The sequence below is a fragment of the Osmerus mordax genome, chromosome 3 (assembly GCF_038355195.1).
Source record: "Osmerus mordax isolate fOsmMor3 chromosome 3, fOsmMor3.pri, whole genome shotgun sequence".
NCBI lineage: Eukaryota > Metazoa > Chordata > Actinopteri > Osmeriformes > Osmeridae > Osmerus > Osmerus mordax.
Genome location: NC_090052.1, coordinates 16430356 through 16454499, shown reverse-complemented (window position 1 = coordinate 16454499; position 24144 = coordinate 16430356). Strand labels below are relative to the sequence as shown.

The 24144-nt window shown below is 43.3% G+C and overlaps 4 protein-coding genes across 4 annotated transcripts; 1 reads left to right on the top strand and 3 right to left on the bottom strand.

The window, feature by feature from the left end:
* Positions 1 to 513: 513 nt before the first annotated feature.
* LOC136940536 (intercellular adhesion molecule 1-like) lies at positions 514 to 5027 on the bottom strand. The gene is made up of 4 exons (XM_067232725.1): positions 4991 to 5027; positions 1628 to 1903; positions 1068 to 1391; positions 514 to 701 (listed from the first exon to the last, which is right to left on the bottom strand). The coding sequence occupies exons 1-4, from the start codon at positions 5025 to 5027 to the stop codon at positions 514 to 516; spliced, it is 825 nt and encodes a 274-aa protein (XP_067088826.1).
* A 2535-nt stretch (positions 5028 to 7562) lies between these two features.
* Positions 7563 to 10979, bottom strand: icam5 (intercellular adhesion molecule 5). Its single transcript, XM_067232724.1, has 8 exons — positions 10697 to 10979; positions 10184 to 10456; positions 9634 to 9957; positions 9084 to 9320; positions 8585 to 8812; positions 8118 to 8390; positions 7899 to 7916; positions 7563 to 7567 (listed from the first exon to the last, which is right to left on the bottom strand). Exons 1-8 carry the CDS (start codon positions 10977 to 10979, stop codon positions 7563 to 7565), a joined length of 1641 nt encoding a protein of 546 aa, XP_067088825.1.
* Positions 10980 to 13594: 2615 nt separating this feature from the next.
* angptl6 (angiopoietin-like 6) lies at positions 13595 to 18153 on the bottom strand. Its single transcript, XM_067232511.1, has 6 exons — positions 17689 to 18153; positions 17415 to 17552; positions 17120 to 17315; positions 15844 to 16037; positions 13995 to 14265; positions 13595 to 13779 (listed from the first exon to the last, which is right to left on the bottom strand). The coding sequence occupies exons 1-6, from the start codon at positions 18151 to 18153 to the stop codon at positions 13595 to 13597; spliced, it is 1449 nt and encodes a 482-aa protein (XP_067088612.1).
* Positions 18154 to 19651: 1498 nt separating this feature from the next.
* ppan (peter pan homolog) lies at positions 19652 to 24056 on the top strand. Its single transcript, XM_067232510.1, has 12 exons — positions 19652 to 19839; positions 20147 to 20317; positions 20468 to 20569; positions 20906 to 20956; positions 21307 to 21477; positions 21690 to 21766; positions 21990 to 22097; positions 22299 to 22422; positions 22587 to 22665; positions 22853 to 22982; positions 23067 to 23227; positions 23340 to 24056. The coding sequence occupies exons 1-12, from the start codon at positions 19825 to 19827 to the stop codon at positions 23792 to 23794; spliced, it is 1644 nt and encodes a 547-aa protein (XP_067088611.1). The 5' UTR covers positions 19652 to 19824; the 3' UTR covers positions 23795 to 24056.
* The last annotated feature ends 88 nt before the right edge of the window (positions 24057 to 24144 follow it).

The following is a 24144-nucleotide window of genomic DNA, read 5'->3' as shown; positions in this document are numbered from 1 at the left end:
TGCCTAATAGAGCCCAATCAGGGGGAACCATTGGCTTTCTGAGACAGTGTGTTTAAAGGCAAATCAGTTGATTGTGTCTGCTGTCCAGTATCTTGAGGGATGGGGGTGAATAGATAGTGTCCTTGTTTTATAGAATGGAGTTTCACGCCCATGATTATGATGCTCGTGAAAAACAAAATGCGTGTGATGATCACAATGTAATACACTGTGTTACTGGAGGGTTCTGCAGCGGAAGGGAGAGAGTGATGAAGAAAAGAGACAAGATTATGTATAGGCATCCTGCCAGGTGTCATTAATTGTGAACAATTTAATCCATTTAATTTATCAACTTTAAGGGGGCTTTGTAATTAAAATGATCGTGACTATCAGGAATGGCATCATTAAACAAAGGATTTCTGTGCTTCCATGACATGATCCATAGTTAGATGTATTACCTCTCATCATCACTGTGATCATTCTGGTCGCTGTCCCAACTCTATTTGTAGCAGTGCAGATGTAGCTCCCATTGTTGGTCTACGTGGCTCTTGTGATTCTGACAGTGCTCTGGCGCCCCCCAGTGGTCATATTTACATTTCCCGCAGCGTCATCGTAGGTCCACTTCAGTTTAGGAGGAGGGTTTCCCTCAGCGCTGCAGACCAGAGACTCATCACCTCCCTCAGACAACTCCAGCGTGTTCTCTCCTGGCAGGAACTCAGGGGCATCTGAGTGGAGAAGAGCAGCTGTTAAACCTCTCGGAGCTGTGCGACTGTAAAATGCCAGACAAAGCTAAACGGAAGCACAGTTCAAATATTGGCATAAATAATATTCTGTTTTCAGAATGATCAATGGCAGCAGGGCAGGTCTAAAATCTGCATCAAGGGAAATTGGGTCACATATCTTAAAGATAATCAAACAATTAAGATAAAAATGAAGGGAATTTTTAAGCAAATGAGTTACGTCCAAATACAAGCGACACACTGTTTAATTCTGTTTGGGGAATTAAGCTAGCAATCAAAGAGCAGATCAAGGGAGATTGGGAAAAATAGCACTATCAATTACGATTATTAAATGTGTAATAAGAGACTCACAGAACACGGTTAGGTTGAAATCTGAATCAATAGCAGAAGGATGAAGTCCCTCTGGTCCCAGGTTCAGCTGAGCCTCACATCTGTACAGTGCTCCGTCATCTTCTCTACTTGGGGTGATGGTGAGGATAGGTGACTTATTCACCGGTGTCTTACTCTGGTCACCATAAGAGTCTGTCTTTATGGTTTCATTTCCTTTGTACCAGGTCACAGTGAGGTTCCGGACAGGAGCAACATTGAGGACGTCACACTGCAGCTGGTACTCTGTCCCTTCCACCATTGGTCCAGTGTGGTTCAGAGGAGAGATGGACACAACATCTGGAAGATCTGTAAATACATTTGAGTCACAAAGAAACATTTGGGTCAATGTTGACCTCATTACCAGACCAGAATTTGGCATGTAATATTGGGTGCGCTTCAAATGTTGTATTACAGCAATCTAACCCCTTGTCACATGTAAAATAGGGTGATTACTTTACTACAGATACTGTGTGCATGGTCAGGGCACCTCTAATCCCTTTCTGTTACACAAGGGACTGTGGTTCTTGCCAGAAAATACTCACGGTATAGAGTGACCTCAAGTGTCTCCACATGCTGAACTCCATTCTTGAGATTGATGAAGCACTTTGGACTTCCATCCCAGTCTTCCAAGCTCTCTACTGTCCACATGACCCATGTGACGTCTTCAACCAAGCCTGTGGCTCCATCAGATGCTTTCCAGCCCATGCCGTCAGGGTCTGCTACTGATGTGCTGCAGTTGACTGAAACTGAGTCTCCATACCTCACCACCAATCTGGAAGGGTTCATCTCCAGATGAGGGACAGTCTGTGTAAGTCCACCTGTAGATCAAAGTTGAAAATGCATATTAGAAAAAATGGTCTGCACGACATTCTGTATATTTTCTGTATTAAGTGTTCTGTCCTCTCTCTTTTTAATCAACAGATAAGACCTTTAATCACTTTCTTATTCTTATTTATATTCTTAAATTAGTAGTAGTAGAAGTGTAGTTTCACAGTAGCTTTTACAAAGAACAACAATAGGGTCAGACAGGACATGAGTCCTCATCCAGTTACCTCTACTTTGATGAGCACAGTGCACTCTACTGCTGACTTTTTACACTACATTTACACTGTTACCAACTCCAACTAAGTGAAACCATGCTAAACCACAATCCTCCCCATGCATATCAGAGGCTTTTCTTGAACTCTGTTCTTCCGTTAACCGTTCTAGTGCTAATCACATCATCTAACACCTACCACTCCCATTAGAATAGCATAACACATCTACTAAAAGGATCCGCCATTTCACCATATGCTTACACTTTGTTATTTATTTGGTATATTTTGTTAGCATTTTAGTTTGTTTATTAACTTTTACATTGTCATTTAGCAGACGCTTTTATCCAAAGCGACTTACAAGAGAGAGCTTTACAAAAAGTGCATAGGTCAATGATCTTACACATTTACATTTACATTTAGTCATTTAGCAGACGCTTTTATCCAGAGCGACTTACAGTAAGTACAGGGACATTCCCCCGAGGCAAGTAGGGTGAAGTGCCTTGCCCAAGGACACAACGTCAGTTGGCATGACCAGGAATCGAACTGGCAACCTTCGGATTACTAGCCCGATTCCCTCACCGCTCAGCCATCTTAAACAACGAGATAGCCCCAAAAACATTGCGGGTAGGCAAAACATGAAGCATACGTTGTGAAAAGCAAATACGTGCCAATGGGTGGAACCAGAAGAGCACGTAGTTAAACTAATTTCAATTACACTTTTGAATTTAGTTTGTGAGTTTATAGTTTGTCTCTGCTCTGTCTCATCACAGCCTAATCTCAGTAGTGTGGTCCCCTAAATTGAACAGTAATTATCAGGTGTGGAGCAACTTTATAAGAGACATTTTATAAACAATTCTGTGGATGCTCAACCCTTGTGGGATGTACATATATGTGGTTAGTTGTGGTTAAGGTTTACCACATAGCAAATACATGTTTTGTCTTTTCTTTAACGTAATAGTAACTATGTTCTCACCAGTGGTCCTCCACTGCGTGGCCTAAAATCCATCACAAAATATTTCCAAGAAGATCCAGTCTGTCTTCCTGCCTGTCTGAATGTCTCCTGCTTTTGTCAAACCTTGCACTCTTTGTGGTGTGTTAAACTCCAAAATGGCTTCTGGGAACCTGCACAATGCTATTACAACACCATTTTTAAACATTATTTTACAGCCAAGTGCAAATTGGAGGGTAGTTTACAGAGATTGTAATATTTGTAGTTTGTTTTACATTTACATTTACATGTAGTCATTTAGCAGACGCTCTTATCCAGAGAAACTTACAGTAAGTACAGGGACATACCCCCCGAGGCAAGTAGGGTGAAGTGCCTTGCCCAAGGACACAACGTCATTTTGCACGGCCGGGAATCGAACTGGCAACCTTCTGATTACTAGCCCGCTTCCCTAACCGCTCAGCCACCTGACTCCCTGTCCCTTGTTTTCAAAACCCAATAAAGTTTGGAATCCATAGCATCTGCAAACGTTGGGTGAGTAACACAAATATGTACACCCCACAATGGTTGAGCATCCACAGAATTGTTTATAAAATGTCTCTTATAAAGTTGCTCCACACCTGATAATTACTGTTCAATTTAGGGGACCACACTGAGTAACACAAATATGTACACCCCACAAAGTCAGCAGTAGAGTGCACTGTACTCATCAAAGTAGAGGTAACTGGATGAGGACCCATGTCCTGTCTGACCCTATTGTTGTTCTTTGTAAAAGCTACTGTGAAACTACACTTCTACTACTACTAATTTAAGAATATAAATAAGAATAGGAATGTAATGTGCCACAATGTTTCAACAGCGTCAGCATTTTTATTTTTAAACACTATTTTACAGACAAGTGCAAATTGGAGGGTAGTTTACAGAGATTGTAATATTTGTAGTTTGTTTTACATTTACATTTAGCAGACGCTCTTTTCCAAAGCAACTTACAGTAAGTACAGGGACATACCCCCCGAGGCAAGTAGGGTGAAGTGCCTTGCCCAAGGACACAACGTCATTTTGCACGGCCGGGAATCGAACTGGCAACCTTCTGATTACTAGCCCGCTTCCCTAACCGCTCAGCCACCTGACTCCCTGTCCCTTGTTTTCAAAACCCAATAAAGTTTGGAATCCATAGCATCTGCAAACGTTGGGTGAGTAACACAAATATGTACACCCCACAATGGTTGAGCATCCACAGAATTGTTTATAAAATGTCTCTTATAAAGTTGCTCCACACCTGATAATTACTGTTCAATTTAGGGGACCACACTGAGTAACACAAATATGTACACCCCACAAAGTCAGCAGTAGAGTGCACTGTACTCATCAAAGTAGAGGTAACTGGATGAGGACCCATGTCCTGTCTGACCCTATTGTTGTTCTTTGTAAAACCTACTGTGAAACTACACTTCTACTACTACTAATTTAAGAATATAAATAAGAATAGGAATGTAATGTGCCACAATGTTTCAACAGCGTCAGCATTTTTATTTTTAAACACTATTTTACAGACAAGTGCAAATTGGAGGGTAGTTTACAGAGATTGTAATATTTGTAGTTTGTTTTACATTTACATTTAGCAGACGCTCTTTTCCAAAGCAACTTACAGTAAGTACAGGGACATACCCCCCGAGGCAAGTAGGGTGAAGTGCCTTGCCCAAGGACACAACGTCATTTTGCACGGCCGGGAATCGAACTGGCAACCTTCTGATTACTAGCCCGCTTCCCTAACCGCTCAGCCACCTGACTCCCTGTCCCTTGTTTTCAAACCCCAATAAAGTTTGGAATCCATAGCATCTGCAAACGTTGGGTGAGTAACACAAATACATAACATCATACTGTGTATAAACCATTATGTCCACACCATAGTTTTTACTTACCGATGTGTAACAGCCCGATCACGAGGGAGACCAACATGCTATGCTGTAGGATCATATTGATGCTCAGATAATCGATGCTTTAATGGAGGGAATGGATGGGGGTGTTGACAAGAAGATGCTCCTGGCTGTAAATAGAACCACCTGGTTCCTTGCTTAGTTCTGATAGTAGAGACCTAGTACCTGTTACTATACCTTACTGACATACGCTGTCCCGTCTGTGTGAAGGAGAAAATGAAATTGAACATAGAAAGTCTGACCTCAAAAAGGAAATAGAGGCAAAGAGGATGCCGCTAACCACAGTTAGTCACAAGTTGCATCGACCAAACATCCTGTAGATGGATCTTTTTTAATTAAAAAAATGCAAGGCAGAAAATATGAGTGTTGGGTCATGTACATGTGACTTAAAAAAACAATACTCTTGTTCGTGTTTCTGCCACCAAGTTCTAAAAGAAATTTACAGTCTATTCAAATTGCCCTTATTGGTATGTATGTACAATATGTACAACCAATTTACCAAAGCAGGTTTTGCTAGACAAACAATTTAAATACCAGTCATTCTCACTGTTATCATCAATTGGCAAGCATCTAAACATTTTACTCTCAACACATTGCCAACATTTGCACTGCTACCACGCTAGCAAATTGTTGTTGTGATGAAAAGGAAACCATTTTGATGCACGTTTATATCACTTAATATCACAGTCAAGGTCATTAAAAATGTTATGCGACAAAATCCTTAGGACATTTACATCAATAGATATAATCTATAATGTGAGAAATATGTGTGTGTGTATGTGTGTGTGTGTGTGTCTGTGCAAGTTTTATAGTGGCATTTGTAATTTTTCAGGTGTCCATTTCGGAACCCATCATGCGGGTCTGCGTTTGACGTTGTTTGGACAAGCTTCCAGATCCTTAAAACATGTTTTCATGATTGATCCCTTTCAGCCATTTTGAGTAGAATACAGTTGATGCAAATGATAATGTTAAAGTGGTAGAGAAATGCAAATAAATTGTGGAATGCATGGTATTTGCCTGCAATGCAATGAAGAAAACTATGACAGCAATAGAGTGCGGTGAGCAGTGCTGACTGCTTGCATAACATTGAATCAGCTTCTTTCAAAGGATTTTCTTGAGGTATGAAATGCTGGCTAGTTAACAGAAAAACAATATCAAGTGGACACTTTATTCAGTATAGATCAGTGCATTTTGTTACATGAATTAATGTGTTTATTGATGCAAAAACTCTGCCTGCACATTGCAAATGTGCACAAACTGCTGTTAAACTAACACCAAATCAACTAACCAATATTATAGCCACTATTTGCATCACAGGCATGGGTATTGCACTATCTATAGTTCCAAGAATCTGTGTGTCTGTGTCTTTGTGCCACCAAATCAACAAAGCAACATCTTAATCACTGGCTGCATCACGGGCACTGCAGAGGGTCTGTAACTTGATGATTTGGCCCTTCTCTTCAGTCGGTTGTCGGTGTCGTAACGAGCTGCAACAGGTTTAAAACAAGAACATTTTTCATACCACTTTAGCTTCCTTGTCGGTTTATTTATATGAGTCAAAGATATAGTGAGCCACAAGCAACAGGAACAATGTTCTTACGAATTAACCTCCTCAGTCAGTTGTCTGGTCTTTATGTGAAAGCGATATAGAAAATACAATACTAAAGAGCACAGCATAGCACAAAGGAAAAAAAACACAAATGTTAATGTAAACATAGCAAACATCCCTTAGGCAGAACTGTACATGTATGATGAGTTAGGCCTACAATTATGATAACTGACTCAATAATTGTGCATGTAATGACGTATGTGATAAACTACATTTACACATTTACATTTAGCAGACGCTCTTATCCAGAGCGACTTACAGTAAGTACAGGGACATTCCCCCGAGGCAAGTAGGGTGAAGTGCCTTGCCCAAGGACACAACGTCATCTGGCACGGCCAGGAATCGAACTGGCAACCTTCTGACTACAAGCCCGCTTCCCTAACCGCTCTGCCACCTGACGACAAATAAACGAAACTAAATGTATCGATGTTTATGGGGGTAAGACAATTTATCAGAGAACCAATATGATACATTTTGATTAACATAACATAAGCAATTGATAATGTAGGAAACAGCAGACATCTCTAGGCTACATAAAATGTGCACAACTGCACCAGAGCATTGGCAATTTGTTCTGTGTGTGTATGTGTCACCTACTTCATCACGGGCACTGTGCATTATCTATAGTTCCAGGAATTTGTGTTTTGTGTGTCTCACTGACATCTTAATCACTGACTGCATCATGGGCACTGTGCACTAGTTGAGACAAAGATAAAACACCTCAGTGCCAGATAAACCGTGGATTAGCACTAAAATGTCTTACAAAAACAAGAATATAAAAAACGCTGCTAAACACATTTAATTGAAATAGCTACTGTACATCAAGCTTGAGCACCTAACAAGCATCTAATACAGTATTTTAAACACACCAATTATTGGTATTACCAATAATGCTAACAATTGTTAGCATTATTGATAATCCTGTAAGGGTCATTGAAAACACTAATCTTAGTCTAGAATTGGAGGCATTAGAAGCAAAATTATAAAACAGAAATTACACAATCCAAAAGAGATATGAGTAACAGCCTGACATATAGCAAAGCATCTGTCCAGTTGCTCAATCTTGATTAAATTGCCTAATAGAGCCCACTCAGTGGGAACCATTGGCTTTCTGAGACAGTGTGTTTAAAGGCAAATCAGTTGATTGTGTCTGCTGTCCAGTCTCTTGAGGGGTGGGGGTGAATAGATAGTGTCCTCGTTTTTTAAAATGGTGCTTCACGCCCATGATTATGATGCTCATTAAGAACAAAATGAGTAAGATGATCATAATGTAATAAAGTGTGCCACTGGAGGGTTCTGCAGCTGAAGGGAGAGAGGGATGAAGAAAAGAGTCAAGATTATGTATAGGCATCCTGCCAGGTGTCATTAATTGTGAACAATTTAATCCATTTAATTTAAAGTATGATTTTGTTGTAATTGAAATGATCATGACTATCAGGAATGGCATCATTAAACGAAGGATTTCTGTGCTTCCATTACATGATGCATAGTTATATTTATTACCTTTCATCATCACTATCACTGTGATCATTCTGGTCGCTGTCCCAACTCTATTCGTGGCAGTGCAGCTGTAGCTCCCAGTGTTGGTCGACGTGGCTCCTGTGATTCTGACAGTGCTCTGGCGCCCCCCAGTGGTCACATTTACATTTCCCGCAGCGTCATCGTAGGTCCACTCCAGTTTAGGAGGAGGGTTTCCCTCAGCGCTGCAGACCAGAGACTCATCACCTCCCTCAGACAACTCCAGCGTGTTCTCTCCTGGCAGGAACTCAGGGGCATCTGAGGGGAGAAGAGCAGCTGTTAAACCTCTCGGAGCTGTACGACTGTAAAATGCCAGACAAGGCTAAACGGAAGCACAGTTCAAATATTGGCAGGCGGCTATTTCAATTCTCAAATGTGTCTTTTCAGCTCCAATGACTCATTGGCAGCCTTCGTGCATTAGCAGAGAACTTTTGGAGCCTCAAATCACATACACAAGATGTTGACATCCATTTTAAGATAAGAAGTTCCATGTTTGTTGATTGCTGAGACGTTGTACTCCCCGCTATCTTTCCTGGTCAGACGCACAGGTAAATCTACTTCTTTCCCATCTTTGCTCCAGATAATCGTAGGTGACGGCATCCCTCCAGCTGAACAAGTGAGGTTGTGATTTTTACCCTCTTCCCCTTCATAGTGAACAGGGCAGATCAACTCAGGGGCATCTGTAAAGGATAAGGATGGACATGTTCGTGTTAAATAATAAGTAGGCCATTAGAGACCATGTATCAGATGTAATTTACATGTACATTCAAACACAACATGCAGAGAAAGGACACATTTGCGGGTTTCACAAGAACTAATGCACTGTAAGTATTGCTTTCATTGTGATTAGGCCAAGCACAGAGCAGTTAGTCGAAGCAAAGCTTGAAAAAAAGCGTCTTGAGACGTCGATGTAATACACGTATTTACATATACTGTATGCCATTCACTTACATTCCACTGTGATGTTGACCGTAGAGTTGACAGTGCCATGGTCATTGGTGGCTGTAAAGACATATTCCCCTGAGTTCCTCCTGGTCAGGCGCTTAGAGCTGTTTAGCAGTCTCCCCTGCAGGTACCACTGAACATGGGGACGACGATTCCCATCAGCTGCACAGATATTCATGTCCAGGCTGAATGTGTGCTCCTTACCAGCAAAACTGTGTGGACACTTGCGGATCACTGGCTTATCTGTGAATTGAAAGAATGTTTTAAGTAAATGAGATACAAGCAACGCACACTGTGTAATTCTGTTTTGGGAATGACTAATCGCAGGGCAGGTCTAAAATCCGCATCAAGGGAAATTGGGTCACGTATCTTCAAGATAATCAAACAATTAAGATAAAAATGAAGGGAATTTTTCAGCAAATGAGATACGTCCAAATACAAGCGACACGCTGTTTAATTCTGTTTGGGGAATTAGCAATCAAAGAGCAGATCAAGGGAGATTGGAAAAAATAACACAACTCAATTACGATTATTAAATGTGTAATAAGAGACTCACAGAACACGGTTAGGTTGAAATCTGAATCAATAGCAGAAGGATGAGGTCCCTCTGGTCCCAGGTTCAGCTGAGCCTCACATCTGTACAGTGCTCCGTCATCTTCTCTACTTGGGGTGATGGTGAGGATAGATGACTTATTCACCGGTGTCTTACGCTGGTCACTAAAAGAGTCTGTCTTTATGGTTTCATTTCCTTTGTACCAGGTCACAGTGAGGTTCCGGACAGGAGCAACATTGAGGACGTCACACTGCAGCTGGTACTCTGTCCCTTCCACCATTGGTCCAGTGTGGTTCAGAGGAGAGATGGACACAACGTCTGGAAGTTCTGTAAATACATTTTTGTCACAAAGAAACATTTGTCGACCTCATTACTAAACCAGAATTGGGCATGTAACATTGGGTGCACAATACAAATGTTGTATTACACCAATCAAACCCCTCTCCAGTGAAATTGGACAATTACCTTACTACAGATAGAGTATGCACATCAGGGCACATTTGTTCCCTTTCTGTTACACAAGGGACTGTGGTTCTTGCCAGAAAATACTCACGGTATAGAGTGACCCCAAGTGTCTCCACATGCTGAACTCCATTCTTGAGATTGATGAAGCACTTTGGACTTGTATCCCAGTCTTCCAAGCTCTCTACTGTCCACATGACCCATGTGACGTCTTCAACCAAGCCTGTGGCTCCATCAGATGCTTCCCAGCCCATGCCTTCAGGGTCTGCTACTGATGTGCTGCAGTTGACTGAAACTGAGTCTCCATACCTCACCACCAATCTGGAAGGGTTCATCTCCAGAGTATATAGGCTAGTTGTACCTACTGTGGTAGAAGAGGATAGTGTATTAGTCTATTTGTTTTTAACACGAATATTTGATTGCCAATTTGCAGCAAAGCTAAAACGAACCTCATGTGTTGTTCAAAAGACAATATCGCCCTCCTCTGGCACTAAACAAAAGTTTGTTCAAAGTCTCGAACTTCTTCTGCCTCACAACGCGAACAAAGAGCGTAGCCTATTCCTCACGCAATTAATTCATACCCCCCCGGTTATGAAATACTCACAGTGCACTAACATATTATGATGTTCTGATGTCTTAACAGGAGAAGGATGAGGTCCCCCTGGTCCCAGGTTCAGCTGAGCCTCACATCTGTACAGTGCTCCGTCATCTTCACTACTTGGGGTGATGGTGAGGATAGATGACTTATTCACCGGTGTCTTACTCTGGTCACCATAAGAGTCTGTCTTTATGGTTTCATTTCCTTTGTACCAGGTCACAGTGAGGTTCTGGACAGGAGCAACATTGAGGACGTCACACTGCAGCTGGTACTCTGTCCCTTCCACCATTGGTCCAGTGTGGTTCAGAGGAGAGATGGACACAACGTCTGGAAGTTCTGAGGTGGAAAAAACCCATTTGTTGTCATTGTTCCCTTGTCATGTATCATTTAAGTCTTTCCTACCTTCAAGTCAATACTTACTGTAAATTATCAATGTGAGTTTTGTACTGCACCAACTTGTTTTATTGAACGATATGTTGCACTGGGGCTGTGGATCCCAGCTTAATAAATTATCCACTTTCCAGATGACAAACTGTACATATTCTATTGAGGTGCTTCCTTCAGTAGCCACCCAATGGATCCCATCAGAGATTTCTAAGGTACTGCAGTTGACTTGGACTGAGTCACCATGTTTCACAACCAACTCATCCGGTTCCAGAGTGAGATAGTTCCTCTCAGAGGGGCATTTTCCACCTGACGCTGTTGAAACATTTTGGCACATTACTTTGTTATTCTTATTTATATTCTTAAATTAGTAGTAGTAGAAGTGTAGTTTCACAGTAGCTTTTACAAAGAACAACAATAGGGTCAGACAGGACATGGGTCCTCATCCACACTACATTTACACTGTTACCAACTCCAACTAAGTGAAACCATGCTAAACCACAATCCTCCCCATGCATATCAGAGGCTTTTCTTGAACTCTGTTCTTCCGTTAACCGTTCTAGTGTTAATCACATCATCTAACACCTACCACTCCCATTAGAATAGCATAACACATCTACTAAAAGGATCCGCCATTTCTTCATATGCTTACACTTTGTTATTCATTTGGTATATTTTGTTAGCATTTTAGTTTGTTTATTAACTTTTACATTAAGTCATTTAGCAGACGCTTTAATCCAAAGCGACTTACAAGAGAGAGCTTTACAAAACGTGCATAGCTCAATGATCTTAAACAACGAGATAGCCCCAAAAACATTGCGGGTAGGCAAAACATGAAGCATACGTTGTGAAAAGCAAATACGTGCCAATGGGTGGAACCAGAAGAGCATGTAGTTAAACTAATTTCAATTACACTTTTGAATTTAGTTTGTGAGTTTATAGTTTGTCTCTGCTCTGTCTCATCACAGCCTAATCTCAGTAGTGTGGTCCCCTAAATTGAACAGTAATTATCAGGTGTGGAGCAACTTTATAAGAGACATTTTATAAACAATTCTGTGGATGCTCAACCATTGTGGGGTGTACATATTTGTGTTACTCACCCAACGTTTGCAGATGCTATGGATTCCAAACTTTATTGGGTTTTGAAAACAAGGGACAGGGAGTCAGGTGGCTGAGCGGTTAGGGAAGCGGGCTAGTAATCAGAAGGTTGCCAGTTCGATTCCCAGCCGTGCCAAATGACGTTGTGTCCTTGGGCAAGGCACTTCACCCTATGTCCCTGTACTTACTGTAAGTTTCTCTGGATAAGAGCGTCTGCTAAATGACTAAATGTAAAACAAACTACAAATATTACAATCTCTGTAAACTACCCTCCAATTTGCACTTGGCTGTAAAATAGTGTTTAAAAATAAAAATGGTGTTGTAATAGCATTGTGCAGGTTCCCAGAAGCCATTTTGGAGTTTAACACACCACAAAGAGTGCAAGGTTTGACAAAAGCAGGAGACATTCAGACAGGCAGGAAGACAGACTGGATCTTCTTGGAAATATTTTGTGATGGATTTTAGGCCACGCAGTGGAGGACCACTGGTGAGAACATAGTTACTATTACGTTAAAGAAAAGACAAAACATGTATTTGCTATGTGGTAAACCTTAACCACAACTAACAACATATACATAACATCATACTGTGTATAAACCATTATGTCCACACCATAGTTTTTACTTACCGATGTGTAACAGCCCGATCACGAGGGAGACCAACATGCTATGCTGTAGGATCATATTGATGCTCAGATAATCGATGCTTTAATGGAGGGAATGGATGGGGGTGTTGACAAGAAGATGCTCCTGGCTGTAAATAGAACCACCTGGTTCCTTGCTTAGTTCTGATAGTAGAGACCTAGTACCTGTTACTATACCTTACTGGCATACGCTGTCCCGTCTATGTGAAAGAGAAAATGAAATTGAACATAGAAAGTCAGACCTCAAAAAGGAAATAGAGGCAAAGAGGATGCCGCTAACCACAGTTAGTCACAAGTTGCATCGACCAAACATCCTGTAGATGGATCTTTTTTATTAAAAAAAATGCAAGGCAGAAAATATTAGAGTTGGGTCATGTACATGTGACTTAAAAAAAAAAATACTCTTGTTCGTGTTTCTGCCACCAAGTTCTAAAACAAATGTACTGTCTATTCATATTGCCCTTATTGGTATGTATGTACAATATGTACAACCAAATCACCAAAGCAGGTTTTGCTAGACAAACAATTTAAATACCAGTCATTCTCACTGTTATCATCCATTGGCAAGCATCTAAAAATTTTACCTTCAACACTCACATCAGCGTCTGATCTGAAATGATGGCCGATAACGTATATACAATGTTTCCTCTTTAAAATGTGTTTTTAAAGTGTTTCAACATAGCTGGTGCATAGTGAAACTTCCGAAATACAGTACACGTGCTCACACACTGGACACTCAGCTGCATTTCTTCATCACCTGCCTATGGACAGGCAGTGGGTTATGTAGGTTTGATCATCATGGTGACTTTCTTTAGGGAGTAGGAGCCCCCGTGGAACTCTGTCCAGTACACTCCGTCCTGGTAGCGGCTGCGGTAGTGTCCGCCTCGATACCAGACTCCATTCAGATTGGAGTGGGCACACATGTGATACCACCAGCCCCCTTTCTGGTAGTGTGCACAGTTTCCTGGTAAGGAAAGAGAGGAAACAGACTGATGAAACCAAAGCAGCCTTTTTGAAAGGAGCCGTTTCTGCCTCCACTCTTCTACAAACCACAATTACCACCGTGTACAGTTTATTTCGACGTGACGTTGCCATGGGATATCTTTCGAACGCACTATTTCGAATATCTTCAAAATAAACAATACAATAAAGAAAAGAAAGTGTCTAAGGCAGCTTTACCGGAGTAGCCGTCCTTGTCCCGGTCCAGAGTGGTGAATGCCCTGTTGTTGTGCCAGGAGAGAGAGTCCCCAGCATTGCCACTGTAATCTCCTAGTCTCAGACGGTACCAATCAGTCTCTGGCTCCAGGTGGAAACTGCTGTACTCAGCAAACACGTGCCGGCCCTGCCAGTCCTCCATGGCCACCCGTAGCTTGTAGTGGGCCTGTTTGGTCAGCCAGTACAGGTGCTCTAGTCCTAGCCAGTACTCTCCATCCAGGTTTCCAAAGCCTTGCTGGTGTAGAAGGATACAAATGCTTATAGGATTGAAGTCAGCGGAGTCTGTCATAAGGATTCCTCCGGAAACCTATTGTATTTTTTGGTATTCTTCTTATTCTAGTAACCTATTTAGGTTTAACTCAAGATCTACCAAATAGATTTTGTGTATGAAACACCAGGCCATGACTTACACCAAGAATGGCACACATTTGACCTTAGGGGGCGCCACAGGCCACACCCAAATGTCTAGGTCATGTTTGTAAAAGTAGCATTTTGACAAGACCCCGAGATACTTGAACTCCTCCGCTTGTTCACGAGTGAGGGAAGGATGGAGCGCGAGATCGACAGGCGGATCGGTGCGGCGTCCGCAGTGATGCGGGCTCTGCATCGGTCCGTCGTGGTGAAGAAGGAGCTGAGTCGAAAGGCGAAGCTCTCTATTTACCAGTCGATCTACGTTCCTACCCTCACCTATGGTCACGAACTGTGGGTAGTGACCGAAAGAACGAGATCGCGAATACAAGCGGCTGAAATGAGTTTTCTCCGCAGGGTGTCCGGGCTCTCCCTTAGAGATAGGGTGAGAAACTCGGTCATCCGGGAGGGGCTCAGAGTAGAACCGCTGCTCCTCCGCGTCGAGAGGGGCCAGTTGAGGTGGCTCGGGCATCTGATAAGGATGCCTCCTGGACGCCTCCCTGGTGAGGTGTTCTGGGCACGTCCCACTGGGAAGAGGCCCCGGGGAAGACCCAGGACACACTGGAGGGACTATGTCTCTCGGCTGGCCTGGGAACGCCTCGGGGTCCCCCAGGAAGAGCTGGTGGAAGTGGCCGGGGAGAGGAAAGTCTGGGCTTCCCTGCTTAGGTTGCTGCCCCCGCGACTCGACCCCCGGACAAGCGGAAGATGATGGATTGATGGATGGATGGCATTTTGACAATATTGTGAGACTGCGTTGGACACTGCATAGTCCCATTCACGTTAGTCACTGAGTGTTCTGACGCATTCACCCTGTCCAAGTGTTATAGTGTCTGCGGCTGAGTTTTCTAGCATCTGAAATCTTGAGGATGTCAAATCAAGTCTCAATGCATCCAGACTTTAAGAATTCTGCAGGTTGAGATGCTTTGATGATTCATTTGTCAGCAGTTAGGTCTAACCCTCTAACATGTCAATTTTACAATATTTTGCTCATTTGAGAAGGAATCTGCCATTGCTGCTTGCAATTTACTTTTTATTCTTTATTCCTAAGATTATTTAAGCTTGTGGGTAGTTTTGAGTCTTTGAGTATTACAGCCCACAAGCATTTCAGAAGTTTAATGCCTATATCATTTTGATTGCAAGCAACCCAGACTAGATGTAACTTTCGATTAGATTTGAAAAGAACTGTATTGATCTCTGAGGACACGGCAGTATTGAATAGAAATAACAGTACAAATGTCTACAGCTAAAACAAGTTTGCACCAAACTCATACAAAATTGATCTAATTTCATCACATACAATGACCTGAAATGAGAATCAAATGGGGGGGAGCGGGGGGGGGAAGAGAGATTACATCTAATCTAGCCTTCCTACTCCTAAACAGTATGGCGGCCAACGGGTGATCACCTTATACTGCTCCCAGTTTCTGAAGAAGTTGACCGATCCGTCCTGTCTCCTCTGGATGACGGTCCAGCCGCCCTGGGCCTGGGCCTGCTCGCACCACGCCTGCAGGAGACGGTTGGCACTCTGTGGGCGCAGCAGATAGATCCCACTGGTGGCCTCGCCTGAGTCCAAAGCATGCTGGCAGTCCCGCCAGGGACCTGGGGAACACACATTGTACAACGGCGTGATCTACAAAGGCTGTCGGTGGAGTGGCGTGTGGGGGAGCAGGGTGCATAGGAGACAGGGGTCTGGAATTCGGTTTGTTTCAAAGCCAACAAGGTCGCAAACACACACCAGGCTTGAGCGCTGCCTCTGTTCATTTGTTTACTGCAGAGGAATTTTTCCCAACACATGTTGTGTGTCTCCTGTCACTCTAAAGATACCGCATGTAGGCCTAGAGCATGGACACAGAATGTCTTGAACCCAACACATTAATCCTCATGAGAGTCTCCTCTTTCCCATATGACGAGATCAAGGGTCAACCACACCATACTCACAAATACAAGTAAGATCTTTCATTGTACATCGTTCTGAAGACTAGTTATCACAACACACTAAGTGATTTGGGATCACTTTGCAGCTTCTAATTACAGTAGCTGCTCGGGTGGACCTTGTCTATCAAATGTACCACACACTCATCCAAATGGTCTGCCCTGTAATCTAGGACATTCCAGCTGAGCAAACAAAGGAGCACTGTAGAAGTTAGTAATTCAAGGTTCCATAGCATTACCCTAGAGTGGGCTGTGATTAGTGTGTGTGTGTGTGTGTGTGTGTGTGTGTGACAGTGAGAGAGAGAGAGAGAGAGAGAGAGAGAGAGAGAGAGAGAGAGAGAGAGAGAGAGAGAGAGAGAGAGAGAGAGAGAGAGAGAGAGAGAGAATGAGTGTTTGTTATTAACAAAACCCCTTCTCTCATCTAACGATAACAGCTGGCACTCTGGAAACATTGTTTAAGCATTCCCAGAGAGATAGCACTCCTATCAGCCGGTCACTGACTCCTTGAGGTTCTGGAGAGTTATATTGCACTGTCAAAACTGACAGTGTAACATACACTCGCTCTGGTTGCTGTCAGAGTTCACTGATATAGAATTGGTGAAAAGATAATCTAAAAAGGAGTCGGCCACTAAAATGTAAACGATGCAGGATCAAGACATGCTCTGTTACCTTTCACACCCTGTCCTAAACAGGAAAGCACTGTTAAACTGTAGGCTTCTACTATGCAACACATGTCTGCAGTTCTGTACCTGGGGTCTTGGTGACAGGAAAGCTGATGAAAGTTGGTTCTGTGGAGACACTGGGCATATTGGTGGGGAGAACGTTGGTCTCCTGGGACTGTTCCTTCTGTAGGGGAGGGGCACCCTGGTCTCTTTGAACATTGTTAGTCATTTGGTTGGGAGCAGAGCTGTCATTGAGCTGGGGTCTTGTGGGCGGAGAGGTCACCTGTCCGAATAAAACAGGAACACAAGTGTCCATCATTGCTAAAGCTGAATTCATGTTGAGACGACTTCTTGATGTGACAAATGCAAATGCATCCCTCACCTGAAGGGGCGGAGTTATGTCTTTGGTCCGAAACTGCTTCTCCAAATGGGCGATGAGCTGGCTCTGGTTGACCATCATGGACGTCAGGACTCCATACTTCTTCTCCAGCTCCCTGTAGCTGCTGGATACCTGCAGAACCTGTGGGTGACCCACCACGATGCCAGACAGACAGCGAGAAAGAAGGAGTGGAGTGAATGGGTTCGGGTAAGCCCGGCGTGCACGTTTCCAGAGATGAGGAGAAGCAACATATCGAGGAGCACTACTCTCTGCTTACCTGCGTCGTGGCATTGAGCAGTAGGCTTTCTAGCCTTTGCTGCTCCCACGCCTGGTCCTTTTTGTGGATGACCTCATGCAGTAGCTGGGCATAAAGCTGGGTGATGCGGGCGTTCATGCTGCTGCTCTCCTTTCGCAGCGCCCTTAGTTCGGTGACCAGGGCCCCCTCCTGCTCCAGTTGCCCCTGCAGCTTCTCCAGCTGCCCCTGCTGCCGACTCAGCGCTGCCCGCAGCGCCGCCAACTCGGTGTGGTTGGCACCGGCAGACTCTGTGTTCACACATAGGGCCCCCTTGAGCTTCTGCTGGGGAACGATGAAGGTGTACGAGCAGCGGCCCGGCTTTGTTTCGGACGAGCGAGGCTTCTGAGGACTCCCCCCATGGACGCCTTCCTTCTGCCCCCCCACCTCGGACAGGACCAGACTGAGGGTTAGGAAGAGAGTCAGGCCAAAGCTCAGCGGATTCTCCATCTATTTGTTCAACTTTTAAGCCGTGTCTGTCCGGGAAAGAAACGTCCTTCGGTTAGGGATTAAGTAACAATAGGGTTAGTCCATCCTATGCTTATGACATATAGACCATTAACAGCATTCTGTGGGGAAGCCAGAGCTGCATCTTAAAAAATCACCAGATGTTCTTCTGGAAGGTGAGAACACATTTTAGGGTTTGGTCCTGGCTGGAGATCATTAGCAAGTAAACACCAGAGGTAAAGTAATCAGCATAAATGGCCAATGTCAATATACCTCAATCCACTGGTCAACACAATCCTCTCAGACTCAACTCACACCCATCAGAACAACCATAGTCAACGCCATAAAGACCATTAACACCACACCATATTGATCTTAACACCATATATGCAGCAGACATTCTTCAATGAAAACATTATTTATAACTAAATCATTTGTGTTTCTTTATCGACAAAACACGCTGAAACCTCCAATTATTAAGTATTTAGAACACATACAATTAAACATATAATTACATTTATAACTTGTTCTAGCAAACAATCTAACATTTCCCCCAAAAAGATACAGCTCCATCTGTCTTGGAATGTTTGCCGTACCACGGTTCCAATTAACATGAGGAGCAATTGTCACTCAAACAAGCTAATGTAACTTACCACAATTCTGATCACAAGCATACAACAAGGCAGTAGGTTGGAAGACTGTCTTGTTTTCAAATGACAAGTCAGGTATTCTTATTGTGAAAAAGTACCACTTCTTCCGAAATATTAAATCCTTTTCAGTGAATGGTTCACAGTCAAGCTAACCTGCTCGTTCCCTTAGACGCAGACAGGCAGACTCACAACACTGAGAATGAAAAAGGGCAGAGACATGCAGTTAAACTGAGATTTCTAACAACATAAATACCTCCCCTTCAATACATCCCTGTCACAGGACCTCCAAACAAAAAGGGCATAATTACGAACCACCCTAAGGACACCCCCTTCCAAGTGCCTATGGCCCTACCCTAAAGACAACCCCTCTGAAGTGCCTATGGCCCCAGCTGCCTCTCTATGGCCCTCCTCTCCCTTTGTCTTCCTTTTGCTATTCTAGCTGATAGTGTGACACATTAAGCAGTTTTTCAGAGGACAGTCTGTTAACTCATTCAGCATGGTAATATATTAGTATCAGGTAATATATTAGTATCAGGTCTGATTGTATGTGATAACCAATAATCCACTTTCAAGAAAATGGAGCTGGAGGCTGGGGTAAACAAATAACCAAAAACCGGTTGATGGTCCCACTATCAGCAGCTATTTCCCTGAGCTATGGGAAGGTACCGTATGAGTATGAATGAGAGCAGTGACCAGTTTCTTTCCACATAGTCATTGGGTCAAACTTCTGAGTGCTGAATAGGAACCATTAAAAAATGTTAGATCGGACGTCTCAGGGTGTAACACAACAGATCAGAAGCGCCATATCCACACACGTGCTAATGAAACGTTCTTCTACTATCACACACTGAAGAGACCGTGCCTGAAATGGAGAACGCTCCCTGGAAATGCGGGCATTACGCAATGATTAAGTCACGATAGCCTGTTAATTTTCCACGTTTAGTCTTATTACATTGTTAGGTATACATATTTATTACAGCCCCTCCATAGCACTGCCGCTTTTTTGTTACATTTGGACACAAGCATGGGGAAATCAAAGGTGAGTAGCTAGCTTGCTAGCTAGCATAAATGAAGTTTGGAAATACTTGATAGCCGAGTAGCTGGCTATCAAGAAAGTTATAACATTGGTGATATCATATTAAACGTATACGACCATGATATAGCTAGTGCTAATTGCATGCTGACTTACAAAACAACATAAATCCCTCTATAGCTACTTAACTACTGTAGCTACCGTCTTGCACCACTTGTCACGTTTGTTCTGAAGCTAGTGTGGCTAAGTAACGACGTGGAATATCATGTACTGAGTGATATGGATAACCTTGCAATAATTGACATCATTTCAGACCAAACACCAGAAGAAATCCCGATTACAGGCGAATCATGTGGCAGAAGAGACATATGCTTCTGCCCCACACTCCTTCGTGTTTCAACGTGGGAAGGTTGGTAAGAATGTCGGCCAACTCGTGATGGACATGCGGCGTGTCATGGAGCCCTTTACAGCAGAGTCACTCAAGGTCCGTCTGAATATATATACAATCTGTTTGTTTTAATGTTAACTGTTTAACATTTAACAGTAGCTTGTGTGCAAGCCACACATGTCCGCTGTGTTTTGTGCGTATATGGCTTATAGCTACGCAGTTTATTAACGGAGTCTTGCTTTCCAGGTCAGGAAGAAAAATGTTCTCAAGGACTTTGTGTCAATAGCTGGACCCTTGGGAGTGACACACTTCGCAATATTCAGCAAGACGCCCAGCAGTATTAATATGGTGAGTGCCAAGAAGTAATCCAGTTGTTTGATCACAACAAGACTGCTGAAATTTGTCATACCTGTGTCAAAGAAAATATGGATGTATGCAGTTTTACAAGGGATGTCATTATTCAAAATGTCAGAAATTATGTTTTTCCTGTCACGGATGCAAGTGATGATTTTATGAGAATATCTGATTTCATGATTAAGAATTCTTTACTGATGCATCCATTTGATACTATACTAAGCCTTGGGTCAGTTTGAATCCACAAGTGACCCAGAAAGGTCTTATGAGTACATGAATAAATAACCCTAAGTCTATTTTGCTAAATGAGGGGATGGCTTGTTTTTCCAGAGGCTGGCTCGGCTGCCCAAGGGCCCCATGCTTCACTTCCGCGTGAAGAAGGTGAGCGACAACTCTTCTCTGTAATACGGGGAAAGGATTCGCTCAAAAGGGCGGCGTTGCAATGTGTGCCTCACTTGTCACTTGGGAGTCAGGTGGCTGAGCGGTTAGAGAATCGGGCTAGTAATCAGAAGGTCGCTGGTTCGATTCCCCGCTGTGCCAATGACGTTGTGTCCTTGGGCAAGGCACTTCACCCTACTTGCCTCGGGGGAATGTCCCTGTACTTACTGTAAGTCGCTCTGGATAAGAGCGTCTGCTAAATGACTAAATGTAAATGTCACCTCCTTGTGACTCAAGTGTCCTATCCCTCGATATATTTGTACTCAAGAATCTTTTTGTTGTTGTTGTTGTAGTTCTCCCTCATCAAAGATGTGGTGTCTTCTCTGAAGAAGCACAGGATGCATGACCAACAGTTCACCCATCATCCACTGTTGGTCCTCAACAACTTCAGCACAGACGGCATGCATGTCAAGCTCATGGCCACCATGTTTCAGAACATGTTCCCGTCCATTAATGTGCATAAGGTATGTCCAGTGAACACAAACTAAGATGTATGCCAGAGTTCATAGTTTAGGATCTGTCAAAAATGATGAAAGTATAGTCTTCTGACATTTACTGATGATCAATCAAAAGTAAACGCTTTCTGACTTTCTAGAAACTTTGACGTCTATTCACTCATCTAAAATGAACGTTGGCGTGGATAACGTATATTGGTGTTTGGTGTTTTTTCTTGTAGGTAAGCCTTAATGCCATTAAGAGGTGTGTTCTGCTGAACTACGATCCTGAGTCACAGGAGATTGAATTTCGTCACTAGTAAGTATATCGATTTGGTATTCATAAAAAAAAAAATCATGTTTAAACATTCTGCATAACAGGATGGCTTGGGCTCAAATGATGACATATTGTGACTTGACTGTTCAGTGATGCATGTTCAAAGTAAACGCACTGACGGGCCCCACGTTGAAATGTCCCCCTGGCTGATTGGTGTTGGTCCACACTTAACCCCTGCTCGCGCTCCATGTGTTCCCCTCTGCAGCAGCCTGAAGGTGGTGCCTGTGGGCATGAGCAAAGGTGTCAAGAAGCTGATGCAGGAGAGATTCCCCAACATGAACAAGTTGGAAGACATCAGTGAGCTACTGATTAAGTAAGTATTACAAGAGTGCAGTGATTCACAGTTAAAACCAACGCGCAATGAAAATGTTTCCATATAACTGGAACTTTTAATTTGGCTGCATTTGACGCTATCTCAACAGCTTTCCTGGTGACTGATGTGCGATTTGTTAACCAAATACTTTGCTTAAAGAGCTACTGATTTCCCCTTCATATTCTTTGTGTCCTTTTTCAGAGGCGCGAACCTTTCGGAGAGTGAAGCAGAGCAGGATGGAGACCACAACATCACTGAACTGCCCCAAGTCTACTCTGGAAGAGGAAACATGGCGGCAGAGCAGAGCGCTGTGCGATTGACAGAGGTGATTTAGAAGACCATTACGTTTAGGAAGAGCATCCTCACACGTTTGTTTTGGCACTTGCATTGTATTCATATAGCAAGGCACTTTTATGCAAAAGGGATGTATACATACAACAGTTCCAACGAATGTTGAGCTGTAAAGCATTGGTGTCTTGTCCCTCCCAGATTGGTCCCCGTATGACCCTGCAGCTGGTGAAGATAGAAGAGGGCATGGGGGAGGGCAGCGTCCTCTACCATGCAGTCAGTAAGTACACCCGTCTGTCTCCGCCCCCTTTTGTTTGTCTACTGGATGTACATGATGATGAGAGAGAGATGATCCTCCTGTGATTTATTTATACCTCAAAAGTAAACGCTTACTGACCCATCCACTGGCAGACTGCGTATGAATAGTACACTTTCCCAATTTGTTGTTGACATTTTGTCTTTTTTAGTCTCAAAGACTGAAGAGGAAATTCAGGAGATCCTTAACCGGAAGGAGGCCCAGCTGAAAGAGAAGAGTCTGCGCAGGAAAAAGCAGGAGAAGAATGTGGCTGAGAAGAAAGAGAGACAGGAAGAGAACAAGTGAGTTTTTCTGGAGACGTTCTTGGCCCTCCTCCCATAGGTGTGAAGGGTACAGATCTCTGATGTTGGTTCATGTCTTGGCAGGAAAAAGAGCCTGGCAGGTATTAAGAGGAAGCACCAGGAGACTGAGGAGCATGACAGTGAGGTAGAGGATCCTGGGATGCAGGAGGGCCAGACTGCAGCCTACGAATCCGATGATGAGGTTGAATACTACCGACAGGCTGTGGGGCAGGAGCCTGATGAAGGTAAATATAATCCATTTATTTCTGTCCCAGTTGTTGACCTATGTTCACCTTTGCAGATGCATCAGTATACGATTGAACTGTAGCTAATTATAAATGTTGCGCTTTTTTTCAGACATGTTCCCTGCTGTCAAGAAAAGGAGAGATTCCAGCAAATTCCCAGGGCCCTTTAAGAAGAGGACACAGTCTCCTGGTGCTGAGAACAAGCATCGTTCGCACAGCAAGTCCGCGAGAAGACCTGGTCCAGGAGGACCGCCGAGAGACAGAAGGGGAGGCGATGGGGAGAGAAAGGGAGGGAAGAAATTTGGGGAGAGGCAGGCAGGGAAGAAATTTGGGGACAGGGGCAAACATTTTGAGGGCAAAATGAGACCTGGGGGTAAGAGATTTGGGGGAAAGAAACATGAGGACGGAGAGAAGAAATTTGGAGGGAAGAAATTTGGTGGAAAGAAAACAGGGGACAAGACTTTTAAATCTAATGGCCAAAAAGGCAAACCTCGTCCAGGCTTCAAGAAGAAGGGTACAGGTGGAGGAGCAAAGCAAAGCTTCAAACCGAGGAAGGGCAAAAGCTGACATTCTCTAAATAGAAATCTGTACTAGCAGATATGGGGTGCATTGTCTTGCTGTACCACCAGGGCGCCTTCATGGACATGAACCTGGTGTCATAAACTGATGTCACTGGGTTATGCAAGTTAACCAGTTCTTGAAAGGACACTATTGCATCAGCAGGAGGACTTTTCAGTGACAATTCAGTGGCAATTCAGTGATGCTGTTTTCTACCATGTAAAATATTTGTAAAAATGATTTTGTTGATAAAGGGTTAAGATGTATGCAATATCTGACTTTTATTCATGAACTTCTTTGGTAGTTTTACCTGTGACATATACATTGCATAAGTACATAAATTAGATAAAAACATCTGT